This window comes from Scyliorhinus torazame, chromosome 5, assembly GCF_047496885.1.
Source record: "Scyliorhinus torazame isolate Kashiwa2021f chromosome 5, sScyTor2.1, whole genome shotgun sequence".
NCBI classification, from domain to species: domain Eukaryota; kingdom Metazoa; phylum Chordata; class Chondrichthyes; order Carcharhiniformes; family Scyliorhinidae; genus Scyliorhinus; species Scyliorhinus torazame.
The window spans coordinates 137,385,979-137,402,783 of NC_092711.1; the positions used below are offsets into that span (position 1 = coordinate 137,385,979).

Below are 16,805 nucleotides of genomic sequence, written 5' to 3' on the forward strand. Positions count from 1 at the left end.
CTACATAAGAGGCGTATGGAAAGGCTCAAAGTCCTGGAGAACAGCTCGAGGAGAAAGAACCTCCGGATTCTGGGTCTCCCCGAGGGAGTGGAGGGAGCTGACGTTGGGGCTTATGTGACCACGATGCTCCATTCGCTAATGGGAGCTGAGGCCCCCTCGGGCCCCCGTGAGGTGGAAGGGGCTCACCGGGTCCTTGCGAGGAGACCAAAGGCTGGAAAATTACCAAGGGCGATAGTGGTGAGATTTCACCGATTCACCGACAGAGAGGCTGTTTTGAGCTGGGCCAAGAAGGTGCGGAGTAGCTGGTGGGAGAATGCGGTGATACGAGTGTATCAGGACTGGAGCGCGGAGGTGGCGAGAAGGAGAGCGAGTTTTAATCGGGCCAAGGCGGCGCTTCACAAGAAGTAAAGTTTGGGATGCTGCAACCGGCGCGATTGTGGGTCACGTACCAAGATAGACACTACTATTTTGAAACGTCGGAAGAGGCATGGACCTTCATCCTAAAAGAGAAATTGGACCAGAACTGAGGTGCTGTGGGGGAGATGATGATGTTGATGTACAGAACTGTAAATTGGGAATGGGAGGTTCACTGTATCAGGATGATAGATGGGGAGGGGAAAGGGAAGAGAAGAATCCCTTTTTCTTTTCTTGACGCGGGGACACTGAGAAATGTGGGCGCCGGTGGAAAAAGGGACATGGGTGGGGGATGGGGAACGGGGCTGTAGGGGGAGCTGCGCCATAGGGGGCGGGGCTGATCTAGGAAAGCGCGGTTTTTTTCCCACGCTAGGGAGATGATGGCGGGAAGATAGGCGCAAGGAGGATGAGAGTTCCACACACGGGGGGGGGGTCAAGGAGAGAGCGGGGGAAGCCGGGGTCAGTTGGAGTCAGCTGACTTTCGGAAGCATCATGGGGGGAGTAACCATGCTAGATGGGGATCTAGCAGGGGCGGGGGGGGGGGGGGGGGGGAGATGGGAGGGGGGGGGGGGGACAACTGGGTTGCTGCTGCTGGGATCGAGAGGGAGCTGGCAAGGGAAGAGGTGGTCGGGACGGGAGTGCGCCGACGGGTGGGTGCGTGGGACCTGGACGTGGGACTGGCCTAGAGTAGGTGATGGCTAGCCAGCGGGGGGGGGGGGGGGGGGGGGGGGGGGGCGGCATCCGGCTGATCACGTGGAATGTGAGAGGCCTGAATGGGCCGATTCAGAGGGCCCGAGTGTGCGCGCACTCAAAAGGACTGAAGGCAGACGTGGCCATGCTTCAGGAGACGCATCAGGTTAGGTTAAGGAAAGGATGGGTGGGACAGGTGTTCCACTCAGGGTTGGACGCAAAAAATAGAGGGGTGGCCATATTGGTGGGGAAACGGGTGTCGTTCGAGGCTAGGAATATAGTAGCGGACAACGGTGGTAGACAACGGGGGTAGATATGTGATGGTGAGTGGTAGATTGCAAGGAAAGGAGGTCGTGCTGGTAAATGTATTTGCCCCGAAATGGGATGATGCGGGATTTATGAAGCGGATGCTGGGACGTATCCCGGACCTGGAGGTGGGAAGCCTGGTAATGGGGGGGGATTTCAATACTGTGCTGGATCCAGGGTTAGATCGGTCTAGGTCCAGGAGCGGAAGAAGGCCGGCAGCGGCCAAGGTGCTCAGGGGGTTCATGGAGCAAATGGGGGGAGTGGATCCGTGGAGATTTGCTCGGCCGTTGGCCAAAGAGTTTTACTTTTTCTCCATTGTCCATAAGGTATACTCCCGAATAGATTTCTTTGATTTAAGTAGGTCACTGATTTCGAGGGTGGAAGGAACGGAGTACTCGGCCATAGCCGTTTCAGACCATGCCCCGCACTGGGTGGATCTGGAACTAGGAGAGGAGAGGGAGCAGCGCCCACTCTGGCGACTGGATATGGGACTATTGGCGGATGAGGGAGTCTGTGGAAGGGTGCGGGGATGTATTGAGAGGTACCTGGAGGCCAATGATGATGGTGAGGTCCAGGTGGGGGTAGTATGGGAAGCGCTGAAGGCGGTGGTTAGGGGAGAGTTGATCTCCATTAGGGCTTACAAGGAGAAAACAGAGGGCAAAGAGAGGGAGAGATTAGTGGGGGAGATTTTGAGGGTGGATAAAAGATATGCGGAGGCCCCGGACGAAGGACTATATAGGGAGAGGTGAAGACTCCAGACAGAGTTTGACCTGCTGACCACAGGGAAGGCAGAGGCACAGTGGAGGAAGGCACAGGGGATGAGATACGAATATGGGGAAAAGGCGAGCCGGCTGCTGGCCCACCAGCTTCGTAAGAGGATAGCGGCGAGAGAGATTGGGGGAGTTAGGGATGAAACGGGAACTACGGTGCGGAGTGCAGGGAAGGTAAATGAGGTGTTTAAGACCTTCTAAAAGAGGATATATAGGTCCCAACCCCCGGAGGGAAAAGAGGGGATGCAGCAGTTTCTGGACCAACTAAGGTTCCCGAAGGTGGAGGAGCAGGAGGTGGCAGGTCTGGGGGCGCTAATCGGGGTGGACGAGGTGCCTAAAGGGCTGGGGAACATGCAGGCAGGGAAGGCCACGGGACCAGACGGGTTCCCGGTGGAATTTTATAGGAAGTACGTGGACTTGTTGGCCCCGCTGTTGGCAAGAACCTTTAACGAGGCCAGAGAAGGGGGGACTCTACCCCCGACAATGTCGGAGGCGACGATATCATTCATCCTGAAGTGGGATAAAGATCCGCTGCAATGCGGGTCATATAGGCCTATCTCACTCCTAAATGTGGACGCCAAGTTGCTGGCAAAAGTGCTGGCGATGAGGATCGAGGATTGTGTCCCGGGGGTAGTGCATGAAGACCAGGCAGGGTTTGTAAAGGGGAGACAATTGAATGTTAACGTGCGACGGCTGTTGGGGGGATAATGATGCCCCCAGCGGAGGGGGAGGCAGAGATAGTGGCACCGATGGATGCAGAGAAGGCATTCGATAGGGTGGAGTGGGAGTATCTATGGGAGGTGTTGAGGAGGTTTGGGTTCGGAGAGGGGTTTGTCAGTTGGGTTAAACTCCTCTATGGGGCCCCAGTGGCAAGTGTAGTCACAAATCGGCAAAGATCGGAGTATTTTCGGTTACATAGGGGAACAAGGCAGGGGTGCCCCCTGTCCCCATTACTATTCGCGTTGGCAATTGAACCACTGGCCATAGCGTTGAGAGACTCTAGGAAATGGAGAGGGGTGGTTAGAGGGGGAGAGGAACATCGAGTGTCACTCTACGCAGATGACCTACTGTTATATGTGGTGGATCCTGTGGAGGGGATGACAGAGGTTATGCAGATATTGAGGGAGTTCGGAGATTTTCCGGGATATAGGCTTAATATGGGGAAGAGTGAGCTTTTCGTAGTACACCCCGGGGATCAGGGAAGAGGAATAGATGCCCTGCCGTTAAGGAGAGCGGAAAGGAGCTTCCGATATCTGGGGATTCAGGTAGCCAGGAGCTGGGGAACTCTACACAAACTCAATCTGACGCGGCTGGTGGAGCAGATGGAGGAGGATTTCAAGAGGTGGGATATGCTGCCGCTCTCACTGGCGGGCAGAGTGCAGGCGGTCAAGGTGATGGTCCTCCCAAGGTTTCTTTTTGTGTTTCAATGTCTCCCCATTTTGATCACTAAGGCCTTTTTTAAGAAAATAGATAGGAGCATTATGAGTTTCGTGTGGGCAGGGAAGACCCCGAGGGTAAGGAGGGGGTTCCTGCAGCGCAGCAGGGACAGAGGGGGACTGGCATTGCCGAATCTGGACGACTACTACTGGGCCGCCAATGTGGCGATGGTTTGTAAGTGGATGAGGGAGGGAGAGGGGGCGGCGTGGAAGAGGCTGGAGATGGCGTCCTGTAAAGGAACGAGCCTAAAGGCACTGGTGACGGCACCGCTACCGCTTTCCCCGAAAAGATATACCACAAACCCAGTGGTGGTGGCAACCTTAAGGATCTGGGGGCAATGGAGGCGACATAGGGGGGTGACGGGTGCCTCGGTGTGGTCCCCGATCAGGAATAACCATAGGTTTGTCCCAGGAAGGATGGACGGAGGGTTCCAGAGCTGGCATCGGGCAGGAATTAGGAGATTGAGAGACTTGTTTATTGAAAGGGAGTTTGCGAGCCTGGGAGCGCTGGAGGAAAAGTATGAGTTGCCCCCGGGGAATATCTTTAGATACATGCAAGTGAGGGTGTTTACGAGGCAACAGGTGAGGGAATTTCCGCTGCTCCCGATACAGGGGATCCAGGATAGAGTGATTTCGGGGGTATGGGTCGGGGAGGGCAAAGTGTCCGAAATATATCAGGAGATGAGAGACGAGGGGGAGGCACTGGTAGAGGAGCTGAAAGGAAAATGGGAAGAAGAGCTGGGGGAGGAGATTGAGGAGGGGCTGTGGGCTGATGCCCTAAGTAGGGTAAATTCCTCTTCCTCGTGTGCCAGGCTTAGCCTGATACAATTCAAGGTTCTACACCGAGCACACAAAACGGGAGCGATGTTGAGCAGGTTCTTTGGGGTGGAGGACAGGTGCGGGAGAAGCCCAGCGAACCACACCCATGTTCTGGTCGTGTCCGGCACTGGATGAGCACTGGAGGGGAGTGGCAAGAGTGATCTCGAAGGTGGTGAAGGTCCGGGTCAAGCCAGGCTGGGGGTTAGCTATATTTGAGGTAGCGGATGAGCCGGGAGTGCAGGAGGCGAAAGAGGCCGATATTCTGGCTTTTGCGTCCCGGGTAGCCCGGCGAAGGATCTTACTTATGTGGAAGGAAGCGAAACCCCCCGGCGTGGAGGCCTGGATAAACGATATGGCAGGGTTCATAAAACTGGAACGAATGAAGTTTGCGTTGAGAGGATCGGTTCAGGGGTTCTCCAGGCGGTGGCAACCGTTCCTTGACTATCTAGCGGAACGTTAGGGGAAAATAGATCGTCAGCAGCAGCAGCCCGGGGGGGGGGGGGGCCTGTTTTGTTCTAGTTGGGGTGGAGGGGGGGGGGGGGGGGGGGAAGCACTATTTTTTGTTACTTTGTTAGTTCACTATTTTATTTAAATAATGTTACCTATTAGTTATTGTGTTATCTTTCATGTTGATTTGTAAGGGGGAAAAATTGTGTTTGAAAACTTTAATCAAATATATTTTTAAAAAAGAGGTCAGTCCAACAGAGGGTCGTTTAGGTTGATGGAGAATTTCAAGGAACCCTCGGCGCACAAGCCAGGAATATTTTTCCAGGACAATGTACAAAGAGCAAATGAATAATAAAACTCGCAAAATTTAATTGACAACCTTGTAATACAATCTTACACTGATAAACAAGCAGACACTGCTTTATTACAGATATATAACACTTTAATATGTGTCATGTTCCTTAGGTCAGCTCACATTTTTTGCTGACGCTTAGCACCTTTTATGTGGCTGTAGGTTTGAGGGTGCGGTCTCGTCTGAAAATGATTCTCGCAGCCCCCTCCCCCGATGGGTGTGACCCAGTGGTTAACACTTTGGAAATATGGGGTTGAGGCATGGGATTCACAGTTTGGGGAGAAGCTAGGATTTAGGGCAGTGAAAAAAATCCCCTATGACCTGCGGGTGGGGGGGCGAGGGGGGGATTACGTTGGGTTTCCTGGGTGTGACTGAGAGACACACTGCAAATGGCTGCCTGGTGGTCTGACACACTGCAAATAGCTGCCCGGGTAGGGACTGAGAGTCACACTGCAAATGGCTGCCCCGGGTAGGGACTGAGAGTCACACTGCAAATGGCTGCCCCGGGTAGGGACTGAGAGTCACACTGCAAATGGCTGCCCCGGGTAGGGACTGAGAGTCACACTGCAAATGGCTGACCTGGGTGGGTACTGAGAAACACACTGAAAATGGCTGCCCCGGGTGGGACCGACATCCTGCAAATGGCTGCCTGGGTATGTCCCGACACACTGCAAATGGCTGCCCCGTGAGGGACCGACCTCCTGCAAATGGCTGCCTGGGTATGTTCTGACGCACTGCAAATGGCTGCCCAGGTATGTCTGACACACTGCAAATGGCTGCCCGGATATGTCTGACACACTGCAAATGGCTGCCCGGGTATGTCCGACATGCTGCAAATGGCTGCCACAAGTGGGGACTGAGAGACACGTTGCAAATGGCTCCCAATCCACAAATGACAGCTATCTTGAGCTTGGAGTAATGATGGATGGAGTGTACGTGTTTTGTTGTGTACATCGCAGATCCGAGATTGGGAGTGCAGGCCCCCCATCCACGAGCTGTGACACACATATATTGAACAAGAGCTTTCCGGTATAATCACAAGAAACAGGTTAACGACATTTTGCAGAGAATAGGGTATAAAAATGAACTCCAATTCAAATCTCCACTGAAGAAATGAATGGAATCCATTAACCAAGAACATATGTCACTATTCCCTCCTGGGTGGGCTGCTTTAACTCTGGCATTTCAAATTTACAAATGGTGATTTGTTTAAAAGGTAAAAAGTGGAGTGATAATAGACAGGTTGCATTCTGGGTTGGCCTAACGACCCTGCTCATTACATTCTGGGTTGGCCTAACAACCCTGCTCATTACATTCTGGGTTGGCCTAACAACCCTGCTCATTACATTCTGGGTTGGTCGAACACCCTGCCCATTGCATGCTGGGCTGGCAGAACACAACTGTCCATTACATTCTGGATTGGCCGAAGGCCCCTGCCCATTGCATTCTGGGTTGGACCACGGCCCTTGCAACATGACCATTGTATTCTGGCGACTGCTCGAGGGCAATGGAAGAGGAGGCCCCTTTCCCAAGATAGGCGTCGGAACGATCCCACCGCCACTTGACAAGAGCGAACCGTTAAAAATAAAAAGCCTAGAAGGTAGGCCGCGCTAGTCACTGCGGCTTCAACGTCCGGGAGTGTAGTCTGCATGGTGTGTGGGGACCTTTGGCAACAGGGCAACCCTTCCTTTAGTGCTCAGTGTTGACCTGAACCTGGTTGGAGCCCTTTCCCGGGGCTGGCGACGGGCGAATGAGTTGAAACTGTTATGGCGCTGACATTTCCACCGTCTGTGCCTCTTTTTTTGGCCTCCTGCCCCATCACCATGTCATTTTGCTCTGTCAGTTCATTGCGAATCAAGAGCCCCTCCCTTGCCCCGGCTCACCCTCTCAAATAATCGTCTCGAGATATCTGTTGGGCCTCAGCTCTTCCATATCTGGGCCATCCAGGTACAGTCTTTTTTCAATATATAACATATATTTTATATATATATATATCTCTATTTCGGATCGTTCCATTCCCACATTGCACAAACAAAAGAAAATCCAGTTCCAGATGTCAAGTCCATGCAGCGAGGGGCATCCGGTCAGGCCTGACCTTTGACCCAAGGCTCTCTCACCTCCCCACTTCCCGCTGAGAGCCCTGGTCCCCCCCCCCCCCAAACTGCATGCTGACTTCACACCTCCATACCATCGAGCATGAAGGTTCCGCCCCACCCCCTTTCGTTCACCTACACCCCCCCCCCCCCCCCCCCAACCCCCACGGCCTACTCCTTCGTCTCCTCCTTGGGGTTATCGCAGATGGTAGACGAGAGCTCCTGCAGTTCCTGCTCATCTTTCGATGATGTCCCCTGGGGGTAAACAACGACGCACAGCTTCTGGCCGAAGTTGGTGATGGAGTCTGGCAGGAGGGGAGAGAAAGAGACACACAGATAGGTCATGGTGAGTCAGGGCAGTCATCAACTTTAGATTCGAGTGCAACCCCCACCCACCCAGTCCCACATTTCATTCTCCATAAATTTCAGCTCATCCGTAACTCTGCTGCCCCATGTCTACTCGCACACATCCCATTCCCCTGGATACAGAAAAGGACTGAGAGACACCAGTCAGTGTACAGATATCTCCCTGAGAGACAGGGGACTGAGAGACACCAGTCAGTGTACAGCTATCTCCCTGAGAGAGAGAGGAGACTGAGAGACATCAGTCAGTGTACAGATATCTCCCTGAGAGAGAGGGGACTGAGAGACACCAGTCAGTGTACAGATATCTCCCTGAGAGAGAGAGGGGACTGAGAGACCCCAGTCAGTGTACAGATATCTCCGTGAGAGCGAGGGGTGTGAGAGACACCAGTCAGTGTACAGATATCTCCCTGAGAGAGAGGGGACTGAGAGACACCAGTCAGTGTACAGATATCTCCCTGAGAGAGAGAGGGGACTGAGAGACACCAGTCAGTGTACAGATATCTCCCTGAGAGAGAGGGGACTGAGAGACACTAGTCAGTGTACAGATATCTCCCTGAGAGAGAGGGGACTGGGAGACACTAGTCAGTGTACAGATATCTCCCTGAGAGAGAGGGGACTGAGAGATACCAGTCAGTGTACAGATATCTCCCTGAGGGAGAGAGGGGACAGAGAGACACCTGGAGGTGGGGCTACTGAATTATGCTGGGACTGGGAAAAGAGGCAAGAGTTGTCAAGCAGCCATATTGTGTTTTCAGTGTGGTGGTGGCAGTCGGGGGGGGGGGGGGGGGGGGGGGGGTGTTGGGCACGTACTGAGGGGGAGGGGGAGAGGTCATTATCCCGGCGCACGACCAGCAGCAGCGCAGGCTCACGGCCTCACCGACTAGTTTATCGAAGCACTCGGGCTTGTTGCTCCAGTAGATCCCCAGGAAGTAGACGGGGACGCCCGTCAGCATGATGGCCAGTCCAATCCCGCACACCACCGGCTCCGACCAGAGGCTGAAAATGAGCAGGAAGGCCCAGAACAATAGGTAGACGACCGGGAAGATCAGGTTGATCTGTGCGGGAGGGAGCAAACGTCAGAATCAGCGCTAAGAAACAAACTGCCGCTACCGATCGATCGCCTTTCTGAGGGGGAACATTCCCCTCAACTCGCACCCTGAGCTTTGGGAGCTGGCGCTTAGAAAGATGTTCTCCGTCTGCCCAATGTCAACTTAAAAAAAGAAATTAATTTAGAGTACCCAATTCATGTTTTCCAATTAAGGGGCAATTTAGCGTGGCCAATCCACCTACCCTGCACATCTTTGGGTTGTGGGGGTGAAACCCACGCAGACACGGGGAGAATGTGGAAACCACACGGACAGTGACCCAGAGCCGGGATCGAACCCGCGACCTCGGCGCCGTGAGGCAGCAGCGCTAAACCAATGTCAACTTTACCATCCCCGATTTTGACACTGGCGCTTTTCTGGTTTCGCCCTTTGACCTCTCTCCGTCCTGGATGGGGGCATGGCTGAGGTCGTGGGTCAGACCCTGGTCTTTACCCTCTGGGAGGGGCGGCAGGGGCGGGGGGGGGGGGGGGGGGCCTCTCACGCATATCTACCCTATTGAACTTTTGCATCATCTTAGAACACCTCGAGTCGATCACCCCTTAACCTTCCTGTCTCAGGGGAATATTCCAGGCCAGCCAGTCTGTGCGCACTTTCCAACTGATTTAATTCATTCGTACCCAGGGTCGCTCTGGAGACAATCTGCCCCGCAGCCGCCCCCTGTCTGAGGCAGAGCTCCGTGCAGCATCTCTTCCACTCTTGCCCCCTCTCCACCCAATTCTGTATTCCAGCACATCAGTAGCGGAGGAGGGCGGCGACGAGGATAGTGTCCCGTAGCCTTTCAGAGAGAGTCAAGATCCTCCCGTGACACGGTGAAAGGGCTATCCAGGGTGGTGGTGGGGGGGGGGGATTGAGATTCATATTCAGATTAGCTGTCTTCAATCTTCTTGAATGCTGGAGCAGGTGGCTTGAGGGGCCGAGTGCCCTCTATTCCAGCTCCTAATCTGTACCGTCCATTTTTTTTTCTGTGCCCTTCCGCTCAGCTTTTAGTGCTCAGTGAACAGGGAACCACAAAGTCATGCAGCTGAAACCCTGTCAGCGAAAGAGAGAGAGAGGAGGGGGCTTCAGGTCAGACCTCTCCTCAGCCCCCTGTGAGAGAGAGAGTGTGAGAGAGAGGAGTGAGAGAGAGAGAGAAGGGAAGGAGAGGAGAGAGTGAGAGAGGAGAGCGAGAGTGAGAGAGAGAGGAGAGAGGGAGAGAGGGAGAGGGAAGGGGCTTCAGGTCAGACCTCTCCTCAGCCCCCTGTGAGAGAGAGAGTGTGAGAGAGAGGAGAGAGTGAGAGAGAGAGAGAAGGGAAGGAGAGGAGAGAGTGAGAGAGGAGAGCGAGAGTGAGAGAGAGGAGAGAGGGAGAGAGAGAGGGGAGGGGCTTCAGGTCAGACCTCTCCTCAGCCCCCTGTGAGAGAGAGAGTGTGAGAGAGAGGAGAGAGTGAGAGAGAGAGAGAAGGGAAGGAGAGGAGAGAGTGAGAGAGGAGAGCGAGAGTGAGAGAGAGAGGAGAGAGGGAGAGAGGAGAGAGGGAGAGGGAAGGGGCTTCAGGGCTGCCCTCTCCTCAGCCCCCTGTCAGAGAGAGAGAGAGAGGGAGTATGAGAGAGAGAGAGTGAGAGAGAGGAAAGAGTGAGAGAGAGAGAGAGAAAGGGAAGGGGCTTCAGGTCTGCCCCCTCCTCAGCCTCCTGTCAGAGAGAGAGAGAGAGAGAGGGAGTGTGAGAGAGAGGGAGAGGAGAGAGAGGAGTGAGTGAGAGAGAAGAGAGGGAGAGAGGAGAGGAGAGAGGGAGCAAGTGAGAGAGTAAGAGGAGAGAGGGGAGAGAGAAGAGAGAGAGGACAGAGTGAGAGAGAGAGAGGGAGAGAGGAGTGAGAGAGAGAGAGGGAGAGAGGAGTGAGAGAGAGAGAGAGAGAGAGAGGGAGAGAGAGAGAGGAGAGAGAGTGAGAGAGAGAGAGAGAGAGGGAGAGAGGAGAGGGAGAGAGGAGTGTGAGAGAGAGAGAGAGTGAGAGAGAGAGAGAGAGAGAGAGGGAAGGGAAGGGGCCTCAGGTCTGCCCCCTCCTCAGCCTCCTGTCAGAAAGAGAGAGAGTGTGAGAGAGAGGAGGGAGTGAGAGAGAGAGAGAGAGAGAGAGAGGGAGAGAGAGAGAGGGAGAGAGGAGTGAGAGAGAGAGAGTGAGAGAGAGAGAGGAGAGAGAGAGGGAAGGGAAGGGGCCTCAGGTCTGCCCCCTCCTCAGCCTCCTGTCAGAAAGAGAGGGAGTGTGAGAGAGAGGAGGGAGTGAGTGAGAGAGAGAGAGAGAGAGAGAGAGGGAAGGGAAGGGGCTTCAGCTCTGCCCTCTTCTCAGCCCCCTGTCAGAAAGACAGAGTGTGAGAGGAGGGAGATGTCAAGATATCCAGGTGAACATCATAGCACATACATACTGATGGCCAGATCAACGGACCAATCAACACACACACAACACGACAGCCAATCACAGGCAAGAGCATACACAGTACAAAACAGGGAACACGACACTTCCTGGGCACAGGCGGTCGCGACGGCTCAGGGCACAGAGCTCATAGCAAGCCACTCGGACATCCACCATGTGCTGAGTGCCACTACAAGATAGAATTAGGAGTAGGTCCACAGATTCAAGGGTTATGATCGAACCTCAGTAAACAGTATACAACTGTAAATAGATGTTTGAAATAAAACCGAGTTGTACCATTCGCAACCGTGTTGGTTCGTCTGTGTAGCAGAGCACCCAACACTTCAGGAGAGCGAGAGGAGAGGGAGAGAGTGAGAGAGAGAGGAAAGAGTGAGAGAGAGGAGAGAGTGAGAGAGGGAGAGAGAGAGAGAGAGTGAGATAGAGAGAGGGAGGGAAGGGGCTTCAGGTCTGCCCTCTCCTCAGCCCCCTGAAAGAGAGAGGTCATAATATGCACCCATGCACATCGTGAGGTAAAAGCAGGCAGTGACAGACACCCAGGTGAGCCAATCAACATACAGAACAGAACACAACCAATCACAAGTCAGAACAGCAGAGGGGGGCTTCCAACTATAAAACACACGATGCATCAGCACTCCGCCTCTTTCCACTGGTGATAGCTGTAGTGACAGTCAGGGTGTACAAATCAGTCAGCACCTTCTACACGTGGCTCAGAGCTAGCCTGGTCTAGATAGTTAATGTTAGTTTACTTAGAGTAATAGAGAGTCAACCCACAGGCAGCTGTGTGCTTCGTTACTGGAGTTCAATAAACCTTATTGAACCAACGCCTACGTTTGGTGTCTGCTCCATCGTTTAACTGCATCGTGTTGCAGTCCGTGTTACCCCAGGGTGAATAACACAAGAGAGAGAGAGAGAGGAGGAGGAAGGGAAGGGGCTTCAGGTCTGCCCCCTCCTCAGCCTCCTGTCTGTTGCCGGTAGCGATGGTGGAGGCTGCAGTTTTTTTTTTGGGGGGGGGGGGGGGGGTCCAGGGTCCACCTCTCCGTGAAATCTCTCAGATTGCAAACATTTATGACTGGCTGTCGCAATCTGCTTCCAGCTCCATTGACCGAGTGCCCAAGTGTAGTGTCAGCACCTTTCCTTTCCCACATTCGCTCTCTTTATCAGCGTTTGCAGAGGAGATCTCGGGACATCTCACACTCAGCAGAAAAGAAAGCTCCCTTGCCTTTCCTTTTGCAAATTAACCCCTTGGGCTCCGGTTCGTAAGGCAACGGAGAAATCAAAAAGAGAGATGTGTGCGTGTGTGTGTGTTGGGGGGAGGGGGCAGAAAGAGGCTCCTCGGCCCATCGTGTCTGCGCCAGCCATGAAGCAACTATCTATACTAACCCCATTTTGCAGCATTTGGTCAGTAGCCCGTGTACGCTGTGACGTTTCAGGCGCTCATCTAAATGCTTCTTTATTGTTGTGAGGGTTCCTGCGTCTTTCGGGCAGCGAGCTCCAGATTCCCACCACCCAGGGCGGCAGGGTGGCGCAGTGGTTAGCACTGCTGCCTCACGGCGCCGAGGTCCCGGGTTCGAATCCCGGCTCTGGGTCACTGTCTGTGTGGAGTCTGCACGTTCTCCCCGTGGCTGCGTGGGATTCCTCCGGGTGCTCCGGTTTCCTCCCACAAGTCCCGAAAGACGTGCTGTTGGGTGAATTGGACATTCTGAATTCTCCCTCTGTGACCCGGACAGGCTCCGGAATGTGGCGACTGGGGGATTTTCACAGTAACTTCATTGCAGTGGTTTTAAAAATAAATTTAGAGAACCCAATTCATTTTTTCCAATTAAGGGGCAATTTGTCGTGGCCAATCCACCCACCCTGCACATCTTTGGGTTGTGGGGGCGAAACCCACGCAGACGCGGGGAGAATGTGCAAACTCCACACGGACAGCGACTCAGAGCCGGGATCGAACCTGGGACCTCGGCGCCGTGAGGCAGCAGTGCTAACCACTATGCCATCATGCTGCCCTCCATTGCAGTGTAATGTAAGCCTACCTGTGACAATAATAAAGATTATTATAAGAAAATGCCTTCCAAAATGGTCCGGCAAGCCACTCAAGGGCAATTAGGGATGGGTAATAAATGCTGGAGCCTTGGTAGCAATGGTCATATCCCATAAATGTGAGGGGGGAAGAGCAGTCCCGGGGCTATGGAGTGGGGGTGGGGGGTGGGGGATGGCAGAGTTCTCCCCGGTATGCTGGGGGCGGGGAGGCTGATATTTATCCTGCTGCCGACAATCGTGAACTGAACAGATGATCTGACTGTGTGGCCGCTTCGAGGTCTGTGGGATCTTGCTGTGCACTGCCCCGCCAGTCCCTCGCATCAACAGCAGTGACAAACAGAGAAAGTAAATAAATAAAATACAACACCGCTCGGGGCTACGCACAAAGCGCTGGAAAATGGGATTGGAATGGATAGGTGCTTGATGGCCGCCGTAGATACAATGGGCCGAATGTCCTCTTTCTGTGCTATCAAACCCTGTGACGCTGTGACCCAGGAGCCGAGAGTCTCCCATTGTTTTCTCCATGGCAGCGCCTCAGCCAATTGGGAGTTGAGCTGCCAGCCAATCGGCTCCTCTTTTCACCTGCAGTGTAAATAGATGTGGCTCTCTGAAATTTGGCACTCTTGTATTTGTCCTAATGAGTGCCAGGCGCACAGCATCGGCAACACGTCTCTCTCTTTTTTTCAGCGGTAATTAATGAATTACTTTTTGGGCAAACTCCTGCTCGGAGCGCAAGGCCCCCTTTTCTCTCCCACCGGGACCTCGACTGTCCGACCCCGGTTGCCCTGACAACCACAGGATTGTTGTGGTGCAGAAGGAGTTTGGTCAGGAGTCCTGTCTGCAGCGTCTCTCCAAATGAGCATCGTGACTTAGTGCCCTTCCCCTGCCTTTCCCCCGTAGCCTCCCCCCCCACATTGTTTCTATTCAATCTCCCTCTCGGACGCCCCGATTGAACCTGCCTCCACCACACTTCCAGACAGTGCATTCCAGACCCCGACCACACGCTGTGTGAAAAGGGGTTTTCTCAAATCACATTTGCTTCTTTCACAAATCGCTTCCGATCTGCGCCCTCTCGTTCTCGATCCTATCACGAAGCCGGAACAGATCCCCCCCGTCCGCTCTGTCCAGACCCCCGCCTCATGATTTGGAACAGCTCTATTCTCAGAAAACCAGGGTCTGGGCCCTCTGCCCACCCACCACCCTCCTAAGCGAAAGCAGTTGTTTCCCCCCTCCCCCCCCCTGAACAAAAAACATTTTATTTCCAGATAATGGCGAGCGATTAAAATCAGGATGGGGGAGGGATGCTCGAGAGGCCGGGATCGGAGGATCGCGGAGACCTCGGAGGGGGTGGGGCTGGTTCTGGAGGAGGCCACAGAGCTGATCGAGGCTTCAGGAGGTATTTGGAAAACAAGAGCCGAGAGTTTAAAAATTGGGGTATTGCCAGAGGGAGCTGAAGTGGGTCAGCGAGCAGAGGGGCGGACCACAGGGCGAATGGTCCTTGGTTGACCTGGGGGGGGGGGGGGGGGGGGGGTTAGAGAGATGAAGAAAATGAGGGAATTGGTTGAGAGTCACACCGAATGGTCAACACATACATGCAGATAGGCATATGGATGGCTGTGTGCACTTCCTGTTCAAATGTTTCCTGGAGCATGAAACACTCACAGCCCTGTTATTTCTGGGTTAGCGAGCTCAGCGTTATGGTGTCAAAGTAATACATGCGGCGATCGGAAGATTCAGTGAGCAGGAATTAACAGTGGATTATTAGAGAGAGAGAGAAAAAACAGCAGAGCGAGCGAGCGGGATACCAGGGGCCTGTCGGTGACTGCAGTGGCAGTAAAACCAGATCAGAGAGGGTGACAGGGCGGGCGTTCGAAAGGGGGGAGCGAGGGCAGCTGGCATGGAGCGAGAGCGGGTGGCAAACAGGTGGGTTATAGGGAGGGTGGGCAGGAGGGCGATGGAGATAGAGAGACTGCAGGTGGCTGACAGGGAGAGCGTGGGTGGGCGACAGAGAGAGAGAGGGGTGCGGGCAGGCGACAGAGAGAGAGAGGGGGCGGGCAGGCGAGAGAGAGAGGGGGTGGGCAGGCGAGAGAGAGAGAGAGGGGGCAGGCAGGCGACAGAGAGAGAGAGGAGTGCGGGCAGGCGAGAGAGAGAGAGAGAGGAGTGCGGGCAGGCGACAGAGAGAGAGAGGGGTGCGGGCAGGCGAGAGAGAGAGAGAGGGGGCGGGCAGGCGAGAGAGAGAGAGAGGAGTGCGGGCAGGCGTCAGAGAGAGAGAGGGGGCAGGCAGGCGACAGAGAGAGAGAGGGGGCGGGCAGGCGACAGAGAGAGAGAGAGGAGTGCGGGCAGGCGAGAGAGAGAGAGAGGGGGCGGGCAGGCGACAGAGAGAGAGAGGAGTGCGGGCAGGCGACAGAGAGAGAGAGGGTGCGGGCAGGCGACAGAGAGAGAGAGGGGGCGGGCAGGCGACAGAGAGAGAGAGGGGGCGGGCAGGCGACAGAGAGAGAGAGGGGGCGGGCAGGCGAGAGAGAGAGAGAGGGGGCGGGCAGGCGACAGAGAGAGGGAGAGGGGGCGGGCAGGCGACAGAGAGAGAGAGAGGGGGCGGGCAGGCGAGAGAGAGAGAGAGGGTGCGGGCAGGCGACAGAGAGAGAGAGGTGTGGGCAGGCGACAGAGAGAGAGAGAGGATACTGGCAGGCGACAGAGAGAGAGAGGGTGCGGGCAGGCGAGAGAGAGAGAGAGAGAGAGAGGGGGCGGGCAGGCAACACAGAGAGAGAGAGGGGTGTGGGCAGGCGAGAGAGAGAGAGAGAGAGGTGTGGGCAGGCGAGAGAGAGAGAGAGGAGTGCGGGCAGGCGACAGAGAGAGAGAGGGGGCGGGCAGGCGACAGAGAGAGAGAGAGAGAGAGGGGGCGGGCAGGCGACAGAGAGAGAGGGCGGCAGGCGACAGAGAGAGAGAGAGGGGGCGGGCAGGCGACAGGGAGAGAGGGCGGCAGGCGACAGGGAGAGAGAGGGAGGCGGGCAGGCGAGAGAGAGAAAGAGAGAGGGGGCGGGCAGGGGACAGAGAGAGAGAGAGAGAGAGAGCGGCAGGCGACAGAGAGAGAGAGAGGAGTGCGGGCAGGCGACAGGGAGAGAGGGCGGCAGGCGACAGAGAGAGAGAGAGAGGGGGGCGGGCAGGGGACAGAGAGAGAGAGAGGGGGGCGGGCAGGGGACAGAGAGAGAGAGAGGGGGCGGGCAGGCGATAGAGAGAGAGAGGGTGCGGATAGGCGTGAGAGAGAGAGAGGGGGCGGGCAGGCGACAGAGAGAGAGAGAGGGGGCGGGCAGGCGACAGCGAGGGGGCGGGCAGGCGAGAGAGAGAGTGAGAGGGGGCGGGCAGGCGACAGAGAGAGAGAGGGGGCGGGCAGGCGACAGCGAGGGGGCGGGCAGGCGAGAGAGAGAGTGAGAGGGGGCGGGCAGGCGACAGAGAGGGGACGGGCAGGCGAGAGAGAGAGAGAGAGGGGGCGGGCAGGCGACAGCGAGGGGGCGGGCAGGCGACAGAGAGAGAGAGGGGGCGGGCAGGCAAGAGAGAGGGGGCGGGCAGGCGAGAGAG

At 55.4% G+C, this 16,805-nt stretch overlaps 1 protein-coding gene across 1 annotated transcript in view; it reads right to left on the reverse strand.

Annotated features, from left to right (window-relative positions):
- Window positions 1-7,483: 7,483 nt before the first annotated feature.
- LOC140419832 (large neutral amino acids transporter small subunit 2-like) overlaps window positions 7,484-16,805 on the reverse strand; it is a 37,236-nt gene continuing 27,914 nt past the window's right edge. Inside the window, exons 7-8 of the mRNA XM_072503865.1 lie at window positions 8,571-8,748; window positions 7,484-7,632 (exon numbers count right to left, since the gene is read on the reverse strand). Coding sequence (XP_072359966.1) covers window positions 7,499-7,632; window positions 8,571-8,748 — 312 coding nt within the window. The 3' untranslated portion in view covers window positions 7,484-7,498. The remainder of the gene's footprint in view (window positions 7,633-8,570; window positions 8,749-16,805) is intronic.